General features: G+C 44.3%; 3 protein-coding genes across 4 annotated transcripts in view; all 3 read left to right on the forward strand.

Moving 5' to 3' along the window:
• Positions 1–23,280, forward strand: part of LOC139205742 (tripartite motif-containing protein 16-like) — a 42,348-nt gene extending 19,068 nt beyond the window's left edge. The window contains exon 2 of the mRNA XM_070836038.1: positions 23,143–23,280. The gene's annotated coding sequence lies outside the window, so the exon portion shown is untranslated. The remainder of the gene's footprint in view (positions 1–23,142) is intronic.
• Positions 6,183–8,057, forward strand: LOC139205751 (tripartite motif-containing protein 16-like). Its single transcript, XM_070836049.1, has one exon. It carries the CDS (start codon positions 6,186–6,188, stop codon positions 7,890–7,892), a length of 1,707 nt encoding a protein of 568 aa, XP_070692150.1. The 5' UTR covers positions 6,183–6,185; the 3' UTR covers positions 7,893–8,057.
• Positions 19,632–23,280, forward strand: LOC139205741 (tripartite motif-containing protein 16-like). Of its 2 annotated transcripts, none has more exons than XM_070836035.1 (2): positions 19,632–22,008; positions 23,143–23,280. In XM_070836035.1, the coding sequence occupies exon 1, from the start codon at positions 19,652–19,654 to the stop codon at positions 21,356–21,358; it is 1,707 nt and encodes a 568-aa protein (XP_070692136.1). In that variant the 5' UTR covers positions 19,632–19,651; the 3' UTR covers positions 21,359–22,008; positions 23,143–23,280. The 2 variants fall into 2 exon arrangements, with proteins under 2 accessions (XP_070692136.1, XP_070692137.1); XM_070836036.1 differs by having other exon boundaries at positions 19,637–22,068.
• Positions 23,281–23,600: the final 320 nt, after the last annotated feature.

A 23,600-nucleotide genomic window follows, 5' to 3' on the forward strand; every position in this document is an offset into this window, starting at 1 on the left:
AGCAGGAGATATTAACGACTGGAGAGAAGTTATTTGTTATTGTTTCCATTGTTCTGATGTGGATTCAAGTTCCTGTTTGTAAAGTAGTTCAGGTGAACACACACCAGGTAGTTTAGTACAATTATGCATTCACATTTGTATCATGTCCTCATTTTCATTCTAGTTTTATTTATATTTTTTAATATATATATTCTTATTTATCATTTTCATATTTTTTCTGTATTATTAAAATGTTCATGTGTGTAAAATTTCACACTAAAGTTATTTTGCATGGAAGTTATCTGCAGCCTGAGTAGTTTTTATTGAGCCACAAAGTTTTTTAGGTGAAGGGAAAATTCAAAATAGTGATCAAAGCATGTTGGTACGGCACCATCTTATGGAAATAAATAAATATAACAACGAGTCAGTCGTTTGAACGGCTCTTTGAAAGGAACGGCTCCTCAAGATCCGGCTCCCTTCAAAGAAGCATGAATCCTAAATCTCTAGTCTGAAACCTCCTTCTTCTTCTTCTTCTTCTTCTTCTTCTTCTTCGGAGGAGGAGGAGGAGGAGGAGGACCCGTCTTCTTCACCGGCGTCCGCTGTCTTTTCGCCGGCGCCGATTTCTTGGGAGCCGACTTCCCTTTGCCCGACTTGGATTTGGGTCCAGAGCGGCGAGGCTTCGGTCTGCAGTGTGGTCGTCCCTCCGGTCCAGCTCTCAGAGCGGCTCAGGGACAAATAAACACCTGGTGAAATACAGAAAGGAGATCACTGCTGCCTCACCTCAGCGTCCTCAGCCTGCAGGTCAGGCTTTGGAGAGGTTTGATCCCCAAGTCGGATTTAAACGTCTGAGTCGAGGCGCCTCAACTGGACCATCACTGATGAACAGAAAGACAATTTGTTGAAGACATCCGCTGAGAATTATTAAAACATCAGTCATCAGAGATGATACCTACATTGCCGATCGGGATCCTGAGAGGGACGTCTCTCGTTCTGGAGTCTTTCCTGAGGTGGATCTCCTCCGGCTTTCCCGGTGAGGTCGGCAACACAAACGACGACGAGACGAGCTGAAGGACAACATTCAGAGCCAGACTGGTTCTGAATGTTGTCGTCTTTCATAGGCTGGAAATGTGAACATGGAAACCCACCAAAACACTTTTAACCTGCTTGAGATCCGACTCTGTTCTTCCAGGTTTGGATTTAATTCACACATTTTCCTTTTCATTCAACTTCCCGGATTTTTCCAGGACTTTCCTTGAATAAAAGCTGCTTTTCCACGATCCAGGAATGAAACATGACAAGCTGCACTTCAGGGATTCATTTAACCAGAATAATATTAATGTTATAAAAATACTAGTTTGGTGAATTAACACATTTTTAATCCTTAAAAAAAAAAGACTTGCCCCAATAATTCAATAAATTCTGTCACTTTTGCAGGACTTTAAATTTGGCAGACAAAAACTAATGAAAATAAAACAGAGATCATTTTAAAACACACTTTAGATCAGGGAAGTCTGCGAGGATAAAAAAATACTGGGTTGGATTTTAATTAACACATTTTGATTTCTGTTTTTGCAATAAATGCTCAAAGTGATTTTTCCAGGACTTTCCTTCATTAAAAAGTTGGATTTTTTGGCCCAGAAATGCAGAAAATCATCAGACCAGGGATCCCAGACTGATTCATTACTGCATTAATTACTCATTTAAATACAGGCTTTGTTGTTTTTAAATAAGATGCACAAAGTTCCCTGATTTTCCAGGACTTTCTCTTCCCGTTTTTAACTCCACAGCCTGCAGAAGGAACATTTTCACGGCAGCAGTTTGAGCGCTGCTTCCACACAGATCACAGACGAAGGTCATTTAGTAAAACAGCTAAAACAAAAACAGGTTTCAGACCACATGAAGACGATGTTGTTGAAAAAAGGTAGAGCTTTAATCAGCTGGTAAATTTCTCCACACGGTTCATTAGAGTGACTGACGGAGCAAAACCACCAAACAGAACAACAACAAAGCAAAGTCCAGGAAAATAAAGGAGTTTAAGTGAGTTCATCAACTATTTATGTCCACGGTTTGATCCACAAGTAGAAAGCTGAAGTCCTGTGAGTCCAAACATTTTTCCTGTAATTACATTTTGTTTGGGTACATAACTGCTTCTTTGTGTATATAGGTGTTAACCACTGTATATATATTATATTCTGCTATTTAATTTTCTTGCTATTTAATTTTCTAATCCTTTAAGTGTTTGCTTTTTGTCTGTTTCTCCCTGAGCTGCTGTAACAGCAAATTTTCCCCACTGAGGGATCAATAAACGATATCTTATCTTATCTGAACTTTCCTCCCTCGTTCAGAGTCAGTCAGAGCTTGATAACTCCTCCCTCTTCCTCCTGCTCTCAGTCTGAAGATGGGTGGGACCAACAAGTTCAGATCAAACCGGTTTTCAGTGACGAGGAAGATATAAATCTGCAATAACTCTAAATGATCCTGTTTCCATGTCGCCTCTTTTTAACATTTCTGTCCGTCTTGTTCTTCAGTAAAGTGGAATAAAGTGGTGAGAGAGAGACGAGCTGCAGGTCTGAGTTTAGTGTGAAGTTTGTACTTTCAGCAGGCGAAGAGAAAACAAAGAGGAAACAGAGCATGTGTGAAGAACACACACACACACACACACACACACACACACACACACACACACACACACACGTGCTGTGTTTGGTCTCTTTGAAGTCTGGGATTGTGAGTACAGCAGCTTGTTCTACCTGTCAGGTGTTGTCTGGGAGTTTCACTGCTGCTATTCCTGAGCTTGAGGCTTAAATGCTTTCAGGTGGTGCTTCAGTCAGATTCTCAGGAAAACCTCCTTCTCTACGTTTTTATCACAAACTGATATGAAAAATGACCCTCGCCTGAATTCCCTGTCGATTGCGCGTCAACTTGTAGCTTTTGGCTCCTCAGCAGAGGACAAAAGTGATGAACTACGAGCCACCGGAACAATCGGACACTTGATTTGCTGCCAAACGTCCTGAAACCTGAAGGTAGCTTGTTTTTGTTTTTCTTCTGTTTCTCCCCCCAAATGCTCCCGACCTGTTTGTGGCTCAACGATTCCCGTTTTCATTCCTTCTCCTCTATCGGTGCGACACGGTTGCACGCTCTCGTTACAATCCTGGAAAACTTGACTCGCATAGGAAAACTGCCTGCAATTGCTTTTCGTTGTAAGTGCTTGTATTTATTGATCAGCCTCAGTGTATTAAAAACAAAATGTCTGTTCATATGTAAGAAAAACAAATGTTTCAGCGCTGAATGAGCTTCAGTTGGATCACTGCCAAAGCCAACAGCTATTTATGATTTTGCTCCGCCGCCCGTTGTTGGATTACAGTTCCTCATCAAATGTTGTGTCCTAGCTCGTCCTTTCTTAGTGCCTTTTTAAAGAAAACAAACATGAACTGTACAGCGACGTAATTTAAGCTAGAGCCAACAAACCTGGGACTGTAAACCTGAAACCTCTTGGGCTCGACGGAGACTCTGCAGTGAACAACCATGTCAACTGTAAGTAGATGTGAAAGAATGTATGTTTTTGTAAATAGAGCAATTCAGAAATGTGTAATTTTCTTTTATATTGGGATGTTTTAAATAAATGAAGTGAAATGACAGTCTGGTGGTTTCCTGTCTGTGTGACGCCTGCAGGTGCAGAGGAGAGGCCTTCATGGGTCGCTGGGTTTGTGGGGGAATATCATCGACGTTTTTATTTACAATGCAGCAAAATAAGGAGGGAAAACACTGAGAGGGTGAGGGAGAGGAGCGTGATGAAGATCCAGCTGAGAGATGTGACGTTGGCGAACGAGTCGAGTCTTTTGAACGGCTCTTTTAAGTGAACGATGAGAACCGATTCACAGTTGCGAGTCGTTCTTATATGCAAATTGTCCGTGATGCCTTCAGGTGTCACCTGTGTGCCCCACGAGTCTGAGTCGTCCACGCTGCCTTCAGGTGAACGCAGCTACAGGTGTGCAGCATCAGGGGAGGAGATACTAGTGAGCGCCGCCCGACCGGACTGAAGACATTTACATTTAGCGCTGGATCAATGAGCAGGAGATATTAACGACTGGAGAGAAGTTATTTGTTATTGTTTCCATTGTTCTGATGTGGATTCAAGTTCCTGTTTGTAAAGTAGTTCAGGTGAACACACACCAGGTAGTTTAGTACAATTATGCATTCACATTTGGATCTACTTTTATTTATATTTTTTAAATATAAATAATTTCTCTGTATTAATGTTCATGTGAGTAAAATTTCACACTAAAGTTATTTTGCATGGAAGTTATCTGCAGCCTGAGTAGTTTTTATTGAGCCACAAAGTTTTTTAGGTGAAGGGCAAATTCAAAATAGTGATCAAAGCATGTTGGTACGGCACCATCTTATGGAACGATTCCACTGAAAACACAAGCCAAATGAAATTATAATCAATATTTCAGAATAAATATATAGAAGTTTGAATTATTCTGAACCAAATCTTATTTTACAACTGCTGCCAGTGATTGTTTCCTTGATGAAAACTAGTTTCCCCTGGTTGACTTCTAGTAAATAAATCAAATATAACAACGAGTCAGTCTGCACGCTGGAGTCTGGATTCACTATAGTCCTGGATCCTGTGCTGAGTTCATGAACCTCAGACAGTCAGAGGTGGTTTCAGGGACGCTGGGTTAGATTCTGTGATTTAATTCTTCAGCTCATTCTGACTTCCTGTTTGTTGCTGAGAGCCGACTGTTGTGGCCTTTCTTTACCTGAGATCACCTGTCAGTCAGACGTCGTGGGCGGGACTTTGATGCTGTTCTGCAGATGTTTGAGCGTCTTCAGGCGGCGCTGCTTCCTGTGTCTGCTCCACCGCTCAGGACCACTTCTGTTCACCTGGACTGATGTTTGTCTGCATGTAAACGTCAAATATCTGCATTGATGTTCTTCGTTTGCTTTTTGGACAGAAACATTCTCTTCAGTCTCTGAGCTGTTTTTCCACAATTGATCTGCTTTCGCTTATTAAACTGCTAAATGTGTGCAGCTCAATACGAGCAGCTGATTTCACATGGTGCGCCCACAAAGCTAGCAGCGACGCTAACCACCTCGTTCCTCTGTAAATCTGCTTGACATGAATGTAGCATCAGCATGTAGCCTTCAATAGAGACACATTTTAAGGGTTTAAAGCTTCTCATTAACAACAACCGCTGAGGAAACTACGTCCACGTGCAGCCGTTTGTGTCGTTTCAGGCCGACAGGAGCAGCGAACGTCATGGCGCTGTTCACACGGGGGATTTAAATGCATTCTGGGTAACGATTTCTGGCAGAAAGTCCTCAGAGGTGAGAGCACACTGACCCTTGTTCACACGTATACGCTTATTTTCCTAAACGGACATTTTTCTCTTCTCGTTTCACAAAAATCTGGGATTCCAACAAGCGTGCCGGGCCAGTAGGTGGTGATAAAGTCAGAGAAGAACACTTTGAGGATTTTGTGCTCAATTTACTGCAATAAAATAAAATTAAAAAAAGAAACTGCCAAACACCAAACCTCAGAGGACAACGTTGGGTCTGAAAACTAGAAGGTGGACGAGGCCGGAGCCGCTCGGCTCAGTGTGAAACCAGACGGATCCTGGAGTCCCAGACTGCTTTAAAAAGACTGTTTACCAACACGAGGCCGGCTTCCTTTTCTGTTCAGCAACAATCTCAGTGTGACAGAGAGGTAAAATGTGTTCAGCTAAAGAAAACTGATGGCCATGATATAAATCTGCAATAACTCTAAATGATCCTGTTTCCATGTCGCCTCTTTTTAACATTTCTGTCCGTCTTGTTCTTCAGTAAAGTGGAATAAAGCCGCTCTGCAGTCAGAGGGCAGAGTTTTACTGTCATGTTTGTCAGTTATTGCTGCTGCAACATGAAACTGAGCAGAATATGAGGAAGAGTTTGAGAAATATGGAGCCTGAGGAGGCAGGAAGTCCTTTAAAACTAAAGACTGCAGTGTTTTCAAAGGGAAGCAGGTTTTCACTGGAGGAAGAGGAGCAGCGCTGTCAGTCTGAACTTTCCTCCCTCGTTCAGAGTCAGTCAGAGCTTGATAACTCCTCCCTATCCTCCTGCTCTCAGTCTGAAGATGGGTGGGACCAACAAGTTCAGATCAAACCGGTTTTCAGTGACGAGGAAATGAAACTCAGACAGTCGTTGAGTCTCTGAGAGGAGAAATGGCGCAGAAAGGAGTCCAGCTGGACTGTGAAACCTTCTCCTGTTCGATCTGTCAGGACGTCCTGAAGAATCCGGTGACGACTGCCTGCGATCACAACTACTGCATGAGCTGTATTAGAGCCCACTGGAATAAAGAGGAGGATGAGAAGAGGATGTACAGCTGCCCTCAGTGCAGGCAGACGTTCACACCGAGGCCTGTCCTGCTGAAAAACACCACGTTAGCAGCTTTAGTGGAGGAGCTGAAGAAGACGGGACTCCAGGCTGCTCCTGCTGATCACTGCTACGCTGGAGCTGAAGATGTGGCCTGTGATTTCTGCACTGGGAGGAAACTGAAAGCCCTCAAGTCCTGTCTGGTCTGTCTGGTGTCTTACTGTGAGCAACACCTGCAGCCTCACTATGAAGTGGCTGCATTAAAGAAACACAAGCTGGTGGAGCCGTCCAGGAAGCTCCAGGAGAACATCTGCTCTCGTCACGATGAGGTGATGAAGATATTCTGCCGCACCGATCAGCAGAGTATCTGTTATCTCTGCTCTTTGGACCAACATAAAGGCCACGACACAGTGTCAGCTGCAGCAGAGAGGACTGAGAGGCAGACAGAGCTGGAGAGGAGTCGCCTGAACATCCAGCAGAGGATCCAGGACAGAGAGAAAGACCTGAAGGAGCTCCAGCAGGAGGTGGAGGACATCTGCAGCTCTGCCGATGAAGCAGTGGAGCACGGCGAGGAGACGTTCACCGAGCTGATCCGTCTGATGGAGAGAAGGAGCTCTGAGCTGAAGCGGCAGGTCAGATCCCAGCAGGAAGCCGAAGTGAGTCGAGTCAAAGAGCTTCAGGAGGAGCTGGAGCAGGAGATCAGGGAGCTGAAGAGGAGGGACGCTGAGCTGGAGGAGCTCTCACACACAGAGGATCACAGCCAGTTTGTCCACAGCTACAGATCACTGCCAGCTCTCAGAGAGGACACACACTCATCCAGCATCAACATCCGTCCTCTGAGACACTTTGAGGACGTGACGGCTGCTGTGTCAGAGCTCAGAGAGAAACTACAGGACGCTCTGAGGGACCACTGGACAAACATCTCATGGACTGTGACTCAGGTGGACGTTTTACTGCCTCAACCAGAGCCCACGACCAGAGCTGGATTCTTAAGATATGCTCAACAGATCACACTGGATCCAAACACAGCTCATAGAAAGCTGTTATTGTCTGAGGAGAACAGAAAAGTAACAAGAGTGAAACAACAACAGTCTTATTCTGATCATCCAGACAGATTCACTGACAGGTTTCAGGTCCTGAGCAGAGAGAGTCTGACTGGACGTTGTTACTGGGAGGTGGAGATCAGAGGGTGGTTTGATGTAGCCGTCACATACAAGAGCATCAGGAGAGACGGGGGATCAAAAGACTCTGGACTTGGATACAATGACAAATCTTGGTCGTTGTATTGTGACACAAACATTTATCAGTTTAATCACAACAGAGTCAAAACTCCCGTCTCAGGTCCTTGGTCCTCCAGAGTGGGGGTGTACCTGGACCACAGAGCAGGTGTTCTGTCCTTCTACAGCGTCTCTGAGACCATGACTCTCCTCCACAGAGTCCAGACCTCCTTCACTCAGCCGCTACACGCTGGAGTCCAGATTTACTTTAGTCCTGGATCCTGTGTTGAGTTCATGAACCTCAGACAGTCAGAGGTGGTTTCAGGGACGCTGGGTTAGATTCTGTGATTTAATTCTTCAGCTCATTCTGACTTCCTGTTTGTTGCTGAGAGCCGACTGTTGTGGCCTTTCTTTACCTGAGATCACCTGTCAGTCAGACGTCGTGGGCGGGACTTTGACGTCTCCTCTGGCGGCCGACGATCAGCAACATGAACTATTGTCATGTTTTTCACTGTCACCTTATTGATCATTATTAGTCACAGTCCTGCTGTCAGCTCTACAGTTGATCTTATTATTATTATGGCTGTTGATTGGTGTGCACCCCCCCCCTCTGAGCCTGGGTCTGTTCCAGGGTTCTGCTGTTAGAGGGGAGATTCTGCTGTTAGAGGGGAGTTTTTGCTGTTAGAGGGGAGATTTTGCATTTAAATGGGTGTTTCTGCTGTTAAAAGGGAGTTCCTCCTGTTAAAGGGGAATTAGTTCTGTTAAAAAGGAGTTTCTCATTTTAAAGGGGAGTTTTTCCAGTTAAAGGGGAGTTTTAGCTGTTAAAGGGGAATTTGTCCTGTTAAAGGGGAGTTTTTCCATTTAAAGGGGAGTTTTTGCTGTTAAAGGGGAATTTCTCCAGTTAAAGGGGAGTTTTTCCAATTAAAAGGGAGTTTCTCCTGTTAGAAGGGAGTTTTTGCATTTAAAGGAGAGTTCCTCCTGTTAAAGGGGAGTTTTTGCTGTTAAAGGGGAGTTTTTGCTGTTAAAGGGGAGTTTTTGCCATTAAAGGGGAGTTCGTCGTGTCAAAGGGGAGTTCTTCCTGTTAAAGGGGTGTTTCTTCAGTTAAAGGGGTGTTTTCCAGTTAAAGGGGAGTTTTCCAGTTAAAGGAGAGTTCTTCCTGTTCAAGAGGAGTTCTTGCCGTTAAAGGGGAGTTTCTCCTGTTAAAGGGGAGTTAGTTCTGTTAAAGGGGAGTTTCTGCATTTAAAGGGGAGTTTCTCCAGTTAAAGGGGAGTTTTTGCTGTTAAAGGGGAATTTCTCCTGTTAAAGGGGAGTTAGTTCTGTTAAAGGGGAGTTCTTCCTGTTAAAGGGGTCTTCTTCCTGTTAAAGGGGAGTTTCTCCTTTTAAAGGGGAGTTCTTCCTGTTAAAGGGGTCTTCTTCCTGTTAAAGGGGTGTTTCTCCTGTTAAAGGGGAGTTTTTGCTGTTAAAGGGGAATTTCTCCAGTTAAAGGGGAGTTTTTCCAATTAAAAGGGAGTTTCTCCTGTTAGAAGGGAGTTTTTGCATTTAAAGGAGAGTTCCTCCTGTTAAAGGGGAGTTTTTGCTGTTAAAGGGGAGTTCCTCCTGTTAAAGGGGAGTTTTTGCTGTTAAAGGGGAGTTTTTGCCATCAAAGGGGAGTTCGTCGTGTCAAAGGGGAGTTCTTCCTGTTAAAGGTGTGTTTCTGCGGTTAAAGGGGTGTTTTCCAGTTAAAGGGGAGTTTTTGCCATTAAAGGGGAGTTCGTCGTGTTAAAGGGGAGTTCTTCCTGTTAAAGGGGTGTTTCTTCAGTTAAAAGGGTGTTTTCCAGTTAAAGGGGAGTTCTTCCTGTTAAAGGGAGTTCGTCCTGTTAAAGGGGAGTTTCTCCTGTTAAAGGGGAGTTCTTCCTGTTAAAGGGGTGTTTCTCCAGTTAAAGGAGAGTTTTCCAGTTAAAGGAGAGTTCTTCCTGTTAAAGAGGAGTTCTTGCCGTTAAAGGGGAGTTCTTCCTGTTAAAGGGGTGTTTCTCCAGTCAAAGGAGAGTTCTTGCCGTTAAAGGGGAGTTCGTCCTGTTAAAGGGGAGTTTCTCCTGTTAAAGGGGTCTTCTTCCTGTTAAAGTGGAGTTTCTCCAGTGAAAGGGGAGTTTTTGCTGTTAAAGTGGAATTTCTCCAGTTAAAGGTGAGTTTTTCCAATTAAAGGGGAGTTTCTTCTGTTAGAGGGGAGATTCTGCTGTTAAAGGGGAGTTTTTGCATTTGAAGGGAGTTTTTGCTATTAAAGGGGAGATTTTGCATTTAAAGGGGTGTTTCTGCTGTTAAAGGGGAGTTCCTCCTGTTAAAGGGGAATTAGTTCTGATAAAGGGGAGTTTCTCCAATTAAAGGGGAGTTTCTCCTGTTAAAGGGGAGTTTTTCCAGTTAACGGGGAGTTTTTCCAATTAAAGGGGAGTTTCTCCTGTTAAAGGGGAATTTCTCCAGTTAAAGGGGAGTTTTTCCAATTAAAGGGGAGTTTCTCCTGTTAGAGGGGAGTTTTTGCATTTAAAGGGGAGTTTCTCCTTTTAAAGGGGAGTTTTTGCTGTTAAGGGGAGTTCGTCCTGTTAAAGGGGAGTTCTTCCTGTTAAAGGGGTGTTTCTCCAGTTAAAGGGGTGTTTTTGCTGTTAAAGGAGAATTTCTCCAGTTAAAGGGGAGCTTCTCCTTTTAAAGGGGAGTTTCTCCTGTTAAAGGGGAGTTCTTCCTGTTAAAGGGGAGTTTCTTCCCGTTAAAGGGGAGTTCTTCCTCCACTGTGTCCTAATATAATCTCTGCTGTTTGCTCGTGTTCTTGAATCCTTAATGTTGAATTCCTGAATCTTTGGGTTTCTGAATTAAAGTCTCCTCTGATGAACAACATGTCTGATTCCTGGATTTCCTCCATGTTTCTCCAGTCTGAAGTCTTTTCTCACTCATTCTGCTTCACTGACTTCTGGAACCTTCTAGCTGAGGTCGGACACATTTTAGGGACATGAAGAAGAAGAAGGTCCTCCGAGAAACGACGTCACCAGAAGAAGAAGCAGCAGCGTTTAGAGCTCAGAGGGTTAAAGCAAAGAGCTCCGATCAGGAGAAAATCTGAGACACGAGGATCAAAGAGGATCAGTTAACACCGAAAACACTGGTTCAGATTCAGATCTTTACACTTTTAGAGAAACCCAAAAGAAAACTGTAGATCCTTGAATTTCTGTCCCACTTTAATAAAATCATCCCGTACTGTAATTTGAAGTCGAGTAAAAATATCACTGAACACGAAACTATTAGAGGACGGAAGAAACGGGACTCAGGCGGACTCAGCGACCCGGCTTCATCTGAACGCCGCGACGGGCGGAAAATATTTCTAAAAACAGGACGACAGTCGCATGAACTGTTCGATTTCTTATAACTTAAGGACTTTTTGAATAGTTGAAGACCGTCTGTAGTTTTGATGTAGTTTGGCGGCACAAGGAAAACGGTCAGAAGTTCAAAGTTCACCAGTAAATAACTCTGACATGGATCCACTGAAGTGAGGAAAACATGACACGGGATCCCTTGAAGGAAACGGCGGTAGTTTCAGTCTGTACTCATGAACTGTGTGTGTGTGTGCACTCACAGATTTGACGGTCTGTTTGATGTAGTCCTTCTTGCCGGTCAGGTCCTGGTCTGGGTACGTGTCAAACACCTAAAAACACACAGGAAGGAAGGAAGAGCGGTGTTATTCTTATTTCAGAGCACGACAGATTTATTTCTCTCCGCGTCGACGGCCAGTCCGTCTCAGGCTCCTCACCCTCTGGCAGATCTGTTTCATGGTCATCTCCTCCAGGTTGGCCTCCTTCAGCAGACTCTGCACCGTCTCCTTCAGCTGCTCGTCGGTCGGAGCTTTCTTGATCATCTTGATGAGCGGCTCGTCGTCGTCCGAGCCGTCCTCTGCTGCAGGACAGAACAGAGGAGGAGACGCTCCGTCGCATTAACAAACTGAGACGTCCGTCACAGGCCGACACACACCATTCAAAATATAAGATATTCTTTACACGCAGTATAAAGGAGGATAAATCCCATGTGAGACGAACCAAGTGACAGTAATCTGTTGGTGAACTTAGTATAACTTGTATATTTCAGTCCCACGTTGGTTCAAATAGTAGAATACAAAAGGTTACGTTGAAGAAAAATATGCTCTTTGCAACATGCTAAAGGTAGAGCTAAAGCTAAAGGTAGAGCTAAAGCTAAAGGTAGAGCTAAAGCATAAAGGTAGAGCTAAAGCATAAAGGTAGAGCTAAAACATAAAGGTAGAGCTAAAGCTAAAGGTAGAGCTAAAGCTAAAGGCAGGGGCGCCGTCAAGAGGGGGCCAGGGGGGGCCGCGGCCACCCCTGAAAAATGCTTGCCCCCCCCCAGTTCTGATAGGTCAAGTTCACATTTGAGAATTTCGGAAATTGTAACTATGTTGTCCGAGTGCAAGTGAAGGCAGCACTGAAACTCAACCTCAGAGACGGACAGTGGAAGTCATTTTCAACGGCAGCTGTTGAGACGAGCAGACTACCAACAGGTAAGTCAGTCAAACTGTACTTACTTTTAGAACAAATAGTGTGTGTTTGGTAAACTGTGTCTGTGCTGAACCTCCTGCTGGCTGCTCTCCGTTACTGAGCATCTCATTAGCTCGTGTTAAGGATCACCAGCACCTGTGCCGTGATGCTACGGCACTTTTCAGACAATGAAGAGAAAGTCTACGGACATCTCTTCCATACGTGTGATGATGCAGACCAAGATAAGACCAGCGAGCAAACCCATGAGCAGACAGGGACAGAGACAGAGCAGGGCAGAGGAGCAGGGTCAGACAGGACACAGCTGATCATCCTACTGATGGACCAACAGGTGAGCTGAGAACATGAAGAAGTAAGGCAGCAGGTCAGACAGGACACAGCTGATCATCCTACTGATGGACCAACAGGTGAGCTGAGAACAGGGTCCCTCATGAGGAAATGAATGGCAAGAGAGTAACTTCACCTGGATAAACGTGTGGTAACAAGGTGTCAACACTGAGTTATGAATCCTGGTGCAACAACAGAAAGCTTCTTGTTCATGTTTACTGGTAGAAGAGTTTGAACAGTCAGAACAGAACTGACTGTGGGTCCATAATACAACTGTAATCTGATTACTATGAACAGCTACTCATGTTATTACTGTTGTTTTTGCTGCTGCTATTTTAAATTCAGAGTAACTTATCGTCCTCATGTTTCATCACAGATATTTCCCAGTCAGGATCAGAGGGGCCCCTCGTGCTCTTCAAGGGGACAGAAGACGAGGCTTCAAGAAAGACTGGCACAGTGCTCACACATGGCTAGAATCCTCTCAGAGCTGTGGTCAAATGTCTACTGTCAAAGACAATGCTTTAGTGGACACAGTCTGTTACATGTTTACAGCAGAATAAAGCTGTACTGAAAACAATCAAAGGCCTCTGTGTGCTGCTTTTAAACTAGAGTAGACTTGTTCCCTGTTACTGTTTAGTTCATTACATGAATCTACTCCCTAATAGTAAAGCTGTATAATACAACTACCCTATTAGAGCAATGAATTTCCTAACTCACAAACAAACCAACACTAAATAAAACAGGCTTGTCCTGCATTAGTCCATGTACATCTGAGTAACACTAACTGTAAAATTAGAAAGTATATGAGTATGTGATTCCTTAACTCTCATACTGACATCGATTTTGACTCAATACTTACAGCAGCTTTTCTTCTTGAAATTCCGTTGTTGTTTTTGGTTTTGGTGTGCCACCCCAGGATTTTCAATGGCCCTATCTGGCCCCCCCTGTGAAAAATTTCTGGGGGCGCCCCTGTCTCATGATGTCAGAATGTGAACAGCTCGATGAGGAGGACTGTTTAAATACCAATTCTACCTGAAGCAGGAAATGTATTGGTGGATTCAGGGATCAAACCTGCTGTGAATGTTGCTGTGAAGCTTCTTGTTAGAGAACAGCAGCTGGTGCAGAAAGTACTGAGACACTGAACAGTTGGACATTCAAGAGTTTAGAGAAGGTCACATTAAGTTCACCTGGAAAGGTGAGAAAGCATTTTAGGTTCATCCTGAGACTTCACCTGAGCGCTGAACATCCCTGACTCTTAGTGAGGAGTGTAGTTCACTAATAAATCTCTTTAGTTTCCTGGTGTGTTTCAGGTTCTCCTTTATCTCTGCCACAAACACTAACCTAACAGTCAGTAACGCCGTGTTCTTCAGAGTTTCAGTTTAGTCCCGGTCCAGAGCGGCGAGGCTTCGATCAATCAGTCTTTATTTATAGAGCTCCAATTCACAACAGCGTTATCTCAAGACTCTTTCCATAAAGAGCAGGTCTGGACCAAACTCTTTCATTAGAGAGAGACCAACGATTCAGGGATTCAACATGAAGGATTCAAGAATCCCCTCATGAGCTGCATCAGATGTTATATTGAGCAACAGTGGAGGAAGAACTCCCCTTTAACAGGAAGAAACCTGGAACAGAACAGAGACAGAAGAGACGACACAAACAGCAACCAACGTACTAGCAGTGACTACAGCACTAACAATAGGAGTGTGACTAAAAGATTAGCAGTATGATATTACTTCGGTCTGCAGTGTGGTCGTCCCTCCGGTCCAGCTCTCAGAGCGGCTCAGGGACAAATAAACACCTGGTGAAATACAGAAAGGAGATCACTGCTGCCTCACCTCAGCGTCCTCAGCCTGCAGGTCAGGCTTTGGAGAGGTTTGATCCCCAAGTCGGATTTAAACGTCTGAGTCGAGGCGCCTCAACTGGACCATCACTGATGAACAGAAAGACAATTTGTTGAAGACATCCGCTGAGAATTATTAAAACATCAGTCATCAGAGATGATACCTACATTGCCGATCGGGATCCTGAGAGGGACGTCTCTCGTTCTGGAGTCTTTCCTGAGGTGGATCTCCTCCGGCTTTCCCGGTGAGGTCGGCAACACAAACGACGACGAGACGAGCTGAAGGACAACATTCAGAGCCAGACTGGTTCTGAATGTTGTCGTCTTTCATAGGCTGGAAATGTGAACATGGAAACCCACCAAAACACTTTTAACCTGCTTGAGATCCGACTCTGTTCTTCCAGGTTTGGATTTAATTCACACATTTTCCTTTTCATTCAACTTCCCTGATTTTTCCAGGACTTTCCTTGAATAAAAGCTGCTTTTCCACGATCCAGGAATGAAACATGACAAGCTGCACTTCAGGGATTCATTTAACCAGAATAATATTAATGTTATAAAAATACTAGTTTGGTGAATTAACACATTTTTAATCCTTAAAAAAAAAAGACTTGCCCCAATAATTCAATAAATTCTCTCACTTTTGCAGGACTTTAAATTTGGCAGACAAAAACTAATGAAAATAAAACAGAGATCATTTTAAAACACACTTTAGATCAGGGAAGTCTGCGAGGATAAAAAAATACTGGGTTGGATTTTAATTAACACATTTTGATTTCTGTTTTTGCAATAAATGCTCAAAGTGATTTTTCCAGGACTTTCCTTCATTAAAAAGTTGGATTTTTTGGCCCAGAAATGCAGAAAATCATCAGACCAGGGATCCCAGACTGATTCATTACTGCATTAATTACTCATTTAAATACAGGCTTTGTTGTTTTTAAATAAGATGCACAAAGTTCCCTGATTTTCCAGGACTTTCTCTTCCCGTTTTTAACTCCACAGCCTGCAGAAGGAACATTTTCACGGCAGCAGTTTGAGCGCTGCTTCCACACAGATCACAGACGAAGGTCATTTAGTAAAACAGCTAAAACAAAAACAGGTTTCAGACCACATGAAGACGATGTTGTTGAAAAAAGGTAGAGCTTTAATCAGCTGGTAAATTTCTCCACACGGTTCATTAGAGTGACTGACGGAGCAAAACCACCAAACAGAACAACAACAAAGCAAAGTCCAGGAAAATAAAGGAGTTTAAGAGAGTTCATCAACTATTTATGTCCACGGTTTGATCCACAAGTAGAAAAGTGAAGTCCTGTGAGTCCAAACATTTTTCCTGTAATTACATTTTGTTTGGGTACATAACTGCTTCTTTGTGTATATAGGTGTTAACCACTGTATATATTATATTCTGCTATTTAATTTTCTTGCTATTTAATTTTCTAATCCTTTAAGTGTTTGCTTTTTGTCTGTTTCTCCCTGAGCTGCTGTAACAGCAAATTTTCCCCACTGAGGGATCAATAAACGATATCTTATCTTATCTGAACTTTCCTCCCTCGTTCAGAGTCAGTCAGAGCTTGATAACTCCTCCCTCTTCCTCCTGCTCTCAGTCTGAAGATGGGTGGGACCAACAAGTTCAGATCAAACCGGTTTTCAGTGACGAGGAAGATATAAATCTGCAATAACTCTAAATGATCCTGTTTCCATGTCGCCTCTTTTTAACATTTCTGTCCGTCTTGTTCTTCAGTAAAGTGGAATAAAGTGGTGAGAGAGAGACGAGCTGCAGGTCTGAGTTTAGTGTGAAGTTTGTACTTTCAGCAGGCGAAGAGAAAACAAAGAGGAAACAGAGCATGTGTGAAGAACACACACACACACACACACACACACACACACACACACACACACACGTGCTGTGTTTGGTCTCTTTGAAGTCTGGGATTGTGAGTACAGCAGCTTGTTCTACCTGTCAGGTGTTGTCTGGGAGTTTCACTGCTGCTATTCCTGAGCTTGAGGCTTAAATGCTTTCAGGTGGTGCTTCAGTCAGATTCTCAGGAAAACCTCCTTCTCTACGTTTTTATCACAAACTGATATGAAAAATGACCCTCGCCTGAATTCCCTGTCGATTGCGCGTCAACTTGTAGCTTTTGGCTCCTCAGCAGAGGACAAAAGTGATGAACTACGAGCCACCGGAACAATCGGACACTTGATTTGCTGCCAAACGTCCTGAAACCTGAAGGTAGCTTGTTTTTGTTTTTCTTCTGTTTCTCCCCCCAAATGCTCCCGACCTGTTTGTGGCTCAACGATTCCCGTTTTCATTCCTTCTCCTCTATCGGTGCGACCCGGTTGCACGCTCTCGTTACAATCCTGGAAAACTTGACTCGCATAGGAAAACTGCCTGCAATTGCTTTTCGTTGTAAGTGCTTGTATTTATTGATCAGCCTCAGTGTATTAAAAACAAAATGTCTGTTCATATGTAAGAAAAACAAATGTTTCAGCGCTGAATGAGCTTCAGTTGGATCACTGCCAAAGCCAACAGCTATTTATGATTTTGCTCCGCCGCCCGTTGTTGGATTACAGTTCCTCATCAAATGTTGTGTCCTAGCTCGTCCTTTCTTAGTGCCTTTTTAAAGAAAACAAACATGAACTGTACAGCGACGTAATTTAAGCTAGAGCCAACAAACCTGTGACTGTAAACCTGAAACCTCTTGGGCTCGACGGAGACTCTGCAGTGAACAACCATGTCAACTGTAAGTAGATGTGAAAGAATGTATGTTTTTGTAAATAGAGCAATTCAGAAATGTGTAATTTTCTTTTATATTGGGATGTTTTAAATAAATGAAGTGAAATGACAGTCTGGTGGTTTCCTGTCTGTGTGACGCCTGCAGGTGCAGAGGAGAGGCCTTCATGGGTCGCTGGGTTTGTGGGGGAATATCATCGACGTTTTTATTTACAATGCAGTAAAATAAGGAGGGAAAACACTGAGAGGGTGAGGGAGAGGAGCGTGATGAAGATCCAGCTGAGAGATGTGACGTTGGCGAACGAGTCGAGTCTTTTGAACGGCTCTTTTAAGTGAACGATGAGAACCGATTCACAGTTGCGAGTCGTTCTTATATGCAAATTGTCCGTGATGCCTTCAGGTGTCACCTGTGTGCCCCACGAGTCTGAGTCGTCCACGCTGCCTTCAGGTGAACGCAGCTACAGGTGTGCAGCATCAGGGGAGGAGATATTAGTGAGCGCCGCCCGACCGGACTGAAGACATTTACATTTAGCGCTGGATCAATGAGCAGGAGATATTAACGACTGGAGAGAAGTTATTTGTTATTGTTTCCATTGTTCTGATGTGGATTCAAGTTCCTGTTTGTAAAGTAGTTCAGGTGAACACACACCAGGTAGTTTAGTACAATTATGCATTCACATTTGGATCTACTTTTATTTATATTTTTTAAATATAAATAATTTCTCTGTATTAATGTTCATGTGAGTAAAATTTCACACTAAAGTTATTTTGCATGGAAGTTATCTGCAGCCTGAGTAGTTTTTATTGAGCCACAAAGTTTTTTAGGTGAAGGGAAAATTCAAAATAGTGATCAAAGCATGTTGGTACGGCACCATCTTATGGAACGATTCCACTGAAAACACAAGCCAAATGAAATTATAATCAATATTTCAGAATAAATATATAGAAGTTTGAATTATTCTGAACCAAATCTTATTTTACAACTGCTGCCAGTGATTGTTTCCTTGATGAAAACTAGTTTCCCCTGGTTGACTTCTAGTAAATAAATCAAATATAACAACGAGTCAGTCTGCACGCTGGAGTCTGGATTCACTATAGTCCTGGATCCTGTGCTGAGTTCATGAACCTCAGACAGTCAGAGGTGGTTTCAGGGACGCTGGGTTAGATTCTGTGATTTAATTCTTCAGCTCATTCTGACTTCATGTTTGTTGCTGAGAGCCGACTGTTGTGGCCTTTCTTTACCTGAGATCACCTGTCAGTCAGACGTCGTGGGCGGGACTTTGATGCTGTTCTGCAGATGTTTGAGCGTCTTCAGGCGGCGCTGCTTCCTGTGTCTGCTCCACCGCTCAGGACCACTTCTGTTCACCTGGACTGATGTTTGTCTGCATGTAAACGTCAAATATCTGCATTGATGTTCTTCGTTTGCTTTTTGGACAGAAACATTCTCTTCAGTCTCTGAGCTGTTTTTCCACAATTGATCTGCTTTCGCTTATTAAACTGCTAAATGTGTGCAGCTCAATACGAGCAGCTGATTTCACATGGTGCGCCCACAAAGCTAGCAGCGACGCTAACCACCTTGTTCCTCTGTAAATCTGCTTGACGTGAATGTAGCATCAGCATGTAGCCTTCAATAGAGACACATTTTAAGGGTTTAAAGCTTCTCATTAACAACAACCGCTGAGGAAACTACGTCCACGTGCAGCCGTTTGTGTCGTTTCAGGCCGACAGGAGCAGCGAACGTCATGGCGCTGTTCACACGGGGGATTTAAATGCATTCTGGGTAACGATTTCTGGCAGAAAGTCCTCAGAGGTGAGAGCACACTGACCCTTGTTCACACGTATACGCTTATTTTCCTAAACGGACATTTTTCTCTTCTCGTTTCACAAAAATCTGGGATTCCAACAAGCGTGCCGGGCCAGTAGGTGGTGATAAAGTCAGAGAAGAACACTTTGAGGATTTTGTGCTCAATTTACTGCAATAAAATAAAATTAAAAAAAGAAACTGCCAAACACCAAACCTCAGAGGACAACGTTGGGTCTGAAAACTAGAAGGTGGACGAGGCCGGAGCCGCTCGGCTCAGTGTGAAACCAGACGGATCCTGGAGTCCCAGACTGCTTTAAAAAGACTGTTTACCAACACGAGGCCGGCTTCCTTTTCTGTTCAGCAACAATCTCAGTGTGACAGAGAGGTAAAATGTGTTCAGCTAAAGAAAACTGATGGCCATGATATAAATCTGCAATAACTCTAAATGATCCTGTTTCCATGTCGCCTCTTTTTAACATTTCTGTCCGTCTTGTTCTTCAGTAAAGTGGAATAAAGCCGCTCTGCAGTCAGAGGGCAGAGTTTTACTGTCATGTTTGTCAGTTATTGCTGCTGCAACATGAAACTGAGCAGAATATGAGGAAGAGTTTGAGAAATATGGAGCCTGAGGAGGCAGGAAGTCCTTTAAAACTAAAGACTGCAGTGTTTTCAAAGGGAAGCAGGTTTTCACTGGAGGAAGAGGAGCAGCGCTGTCAGTCTGAACTTTCCTCCCTCGTTCAGAGTCAGTCAGAGCTTGATAACTCCTCCCTCTTCCTCCTGCTCTCAGTCTGAAGATGGGTGGGACCAACAAGTTCAGATCAAACCGGTTTTCAGTTACGAGGAAATGAAACTCAGACAGTCGTTGAGTCTCTGAGAGGAGAAATGGCGCAGAAAGGAGTCCAGCTGGACCGTGAAACCTTCTCCTGTTCGATCTGTCTGGACCTCCTGAAGGATCCGGTGGCGATTCCCTGTGGTCACAGCTACTGCATGAGCTGTATTAGAGCCCACTGGGATGGAGAGGATGAGAAGAGGATGTACAGCTGCCCTCAGTGCAGGCAGACGTTCACACCGAGGCCTGTCCTGCTGAAAAACACCATGTTAGCAGCTTTAGTGGAGGAGCTGAAGAAGACGGGACTCCAGGCTGCTCCTGCTGATCACTGCTACGCTGGAGCTGAAGATGTGGCCTGTGATTTCTGCACTGGGAGGAAACTGAAAGCCCTCAAGTCCTGTCTGGTCTGTCTGGTGTCTTACTGTGAGCAACACCTGCAGCCTCACTATGAAGTGGCTGCATTAAAGAAACACAAGCTGGTGGAGCCGTCCAGGAAGCTCCAGGAGAACATCTGCTCTCGTCACGATGAGGTGATGAAGATGTTCTGCCGCACCGATCAGCAGAGTATCTGTTATCTCTGCCCTGAGGACCAACATAAAGGCCACGACACAGTGTCAGCTGCAGCAGAGAGGACTGAGAGGCAGACAGAGCTGGAGAGGAGTCGCCTGAACATCCAGCAGAAGATCCAGGACAGAGAGAAAGACCTGAAGGAGCTCCAGCAGGAGGTGGAGGACATCTGCAGCTCTGCCGATGAAGCAGTGGAGCACGGCGAGGAGACGTTCACCGAGCTGATCCGTCTGATGGAGAGAAGGAGCTCTGAGCTGAAGCGGCAGGTCAGATCCCAGCAGGAAGCCGAAGTGAGTCGAGTCAAAGAGCTTCAGGAGGAGCTGGAGCAGGAGATCAGGGAGCTGAAGAGGAGGGACGCTGAGCTGGAGGAGCTCTCACACACAGAGGATCACAGCCAGTTTGTCCACAGCTACAGATCACTGCCAGCTCTCAGAGAGGACACACACTCATCCAGCATCAACATCCGTCCTCTGAGACACTTTGAGGACGTGACGGCTGCTGTGTCAGAGCTCAGAGAGAAACTACAGGACGCTCTGAGGGACCACTGGACAAACATCTCACTGACTGTGACTCAGGTGGACGTTTCACTGCCTCAACCAGAGCCCACGACCAGAGCTGGATTCTTAAGATATGCTCAACAGATCACACTGGATCCAAACACAGCTCATAGAAATCTGTTATTGTCTGAGGAGAACAGAAAAGTAACAAGAGTGAAACAACAACAGTCTTATTCTGATCATCCAGACAGATTCACTGACTGGTCTCAGGTCCTGAGCAGAGAGAGTCTGACTGGACGTTGTTACTGGGAGGTGGAGATCAGAGGGAGGTGGTTTGGTGTAGCCGTCACATACAAGAGCATCAGGAGAGACGGGGGATCAAATGACTCTGGACTTGGATACAATGACAAATCTTGGTCGTTGGTTTGTTACACAAACAGTTATCTGTTTTATCACAACAGAGTCCAAACTCCCGTCTCAGGTCCTCTGTCCTCCAGAGTGGGGGTGTACCTGGACCACAGAGCAGGTGTTCTGTCCTTCTACAGCGTCTCTGAGACCATGACTCTCCTCCACAGAGTCCAGACCTCCTTCACTCAGCCGCTACACGCTGGAGTCCTGATTGACTATAGTTCTGGATCCTGTGTTGAGTTCATGAACCTCAGACAGTCAGAGGTGGTTTCAGGGACGCTGGGTTAGATTCTGTGATTTAATTCTTCAGCTCATTCTGACTTCCTGTTTGTTGCTGAGAGCCGACTGTTGTGGCCTTTCTTTACCTGAGATCACCTGTCAGTCAGACGTCGTGGGCGGGACTTTGACGTCTCCTCTGGCGGCCGACGATCAGCAACATGAACTATTGTCATGTTTTTCACTGTCACCTTATTGATCATTATTAGTCACAGTCCTGCTGTCAGCTCTACAGTTGATCTTATTATTATTATGGCTGTTGATTGGTGTGCACCCCCCCCCTCTGAGCCTGGGTCTGTTCCAGGGTTCTGCTGTTAGAGGAGAGATTCTGCTGTTAGAGGGGAGATTTTGCTATTAAAGGGGAGATTTTACATTTACAGGGGTGTTTCTGCTGTTAAAAGGGAGTTCCTCCTGTTAAAAGGGAGTTTCTCCTGTTAGAAGGGAGTTTTTGCAATTAAAGGGGAGTTCCTCCTGTTAAAGGGGAGTTTTTGCTGTTAAAGGGGAGTTTTTGCCATTAAAGGGGAGTTCGTCGTGTTAAAGGGGTGTTTCTTCAGTTAAAGGGGTGTTTTCCAGTTAAAGGGGAGTTCTTGCTGTTAAAGGGAGTTCGTCCTGTTAAAGGGGAGTTTCTCCTGTTAAAGGGGAGTTTTTCCAGTTAAAGGGGAGTTTTTCCAATTAAAAGGGAGTTTCTCCTGTTAGAAGGGAGTTTTTGCATTTAAAGGGGAGTTTTTCCAATTAAAAGGGAGTTTCTCCTGTTAGAAGGGAGTTTTTGCATTTAAAGGGGAGTTCCTCCTGTTAAAGGGGAGTTTTTGCTGTTAAAGGGGAGTTCTTCCTGTTAAAGGGGTGTTTCTCCAGTTAAAGGGAGTTTTTGCCATTAAAGGGGAGTTCGTCGTGTTAAAGGGGAGTTCTTCCTGTTAAATGGGTGTTTCTTCAGTTAAAGGGGTGTTTTCCAGTTAAAGGGGAGTTCTTGCTGTTAAAGGGAGTTCGTCCTGTTAAAGGGGAGTTTCTCCTGTTAAAGGGGAGTTCTTGCCGTTAAAGGGGTGTTTCTCCAGTTAAAGGGGAGTTTTCCAGTTAAAGGAGAGTTCTTCCTGTTAAAGAGGAGTTCTTGCCGTTAAAGGGGAGTTCTTCCTGTTAAAGGGGTGTTTCTCCAGTCAAAGGGGAGTTCTTGCCGTTAAAGGGGAGTTCGTCCTGTTAAAGCGTAGTTTCTCCTGTTAAAGGGGTCTTCTTCCTGTTAAAGTGGAGTTTCTCCAGTTAAAGGGGAGTTTTTGCTGTTAAAGGGGAATTTTTGCATTTGAAGGGAGTTTTTGCCATTAAAGGGGAGATTTTGCATTCAAAGGGGTGTTTCTGCTGTTAAAGGGGAGTTTTTCCAATTAAAGGGGTGTTTCTCCTGTTAGAGGGGAGTTTTTGCATTTAAAGGGGAGTTTCTCCTTTTAAAGGGGAGTTTTTGCTGTTAAGGGGAGTTCTTCCTGTTAAGGGGGTGTTTCTCCAGTTAAAGGGGTGTTTTCAAGTTAAAGGGGAGTTCGTCCTGTTAAAGGGGAGTTCTTCCTGTTAAACGGGTGTTTCTCCAGTTAAAGGGGAGTTCTTGCCGTTAAAGGGGAGTTTCTCCTGTTAAAGGTGAGTTAGTTCTGTTAAAGCGGAGTTTCTGCATTTAAAGGGGAGTTTCTCCTTTTAAAGGGGAGTTTTTGCTGTTAAAGGGGAATTTCTCCTGTTAAAGGGGAGTTAGTTCTGTTAAAGGTGAGTTTCTCTTGTTAAAGGGGAGTTCTTACTGTTAAAGGGGTCTTCTTCCTGTTAAAGGGGAGTTTCTTCCCGTTAAAGGGGAGTTCTTCCTCCACTGTGTCCTAATATAATATCTGCTGTTTGCTCGTGTTCTTGAATCCTTAATGTTGAATTCCTGAATCTTTGGGTTTCTGAATTAAAGTCTCCTCTGATGAACAACATGTCTGATTCCTGGATTTCCTCCATGTTTCTCCAGTCTGAAGTCTTTTCTCACTCATTCTGCTTCACTGACTTCTGGAACCTTCTAGCTGAGGTCGGACACATTTTAGGGACATGAAGAAGAAGAAGGTCCTCCGAGAAACGACGTCACCAGAAGAAGAAGCAGCAGCGTTTAGAGCTCAGAGGGTTAAAGCAAAGAGCTCCGATCAGGAGAAAATCTGAGACACGAGGATCAAAGAGGATCAGTTAACACCGAAAACACTGGTTCAGATTCAGATCTTTACACTTTTAGAGAAACCCAAAAGAAAACTGTAGATCCTTG

The sequence above is a fragment of the Pempheris klunzingeri genome, chromosome 8 (assembly GCF_042242105.1).
Source record: "Pempheris klunzingeri isolate RE-2024b chromosome 8, fPemKlu1.hap1, whole genome shotgun sequence".
Taxonomy (NCBI): domain Eukaryota; kingdom Metazoa; phylum Chordata; class Actinopteri; order Acropomatiformes; family Pempheridae; genus Pempheris; species Pempheris klunzingeri.

Bases quoted from the DNA above. Each gene is read 5' to 3' on its own strand.
- LOC139205741 (XM_070836035.1), top strand. From the start codon at position 19,652: ATGGCGCAGAAAGGAGTCCAGCTGGACCGTGAAACCTTCTCCTGTTCG.
- LOC139205751 (XM_070836049.1), top strand. From the start codon at position 6,186: ATGGCGCAGAAAGGAGTCCAGCTGGACTGTGAAACCTTCTCCTGTTCG.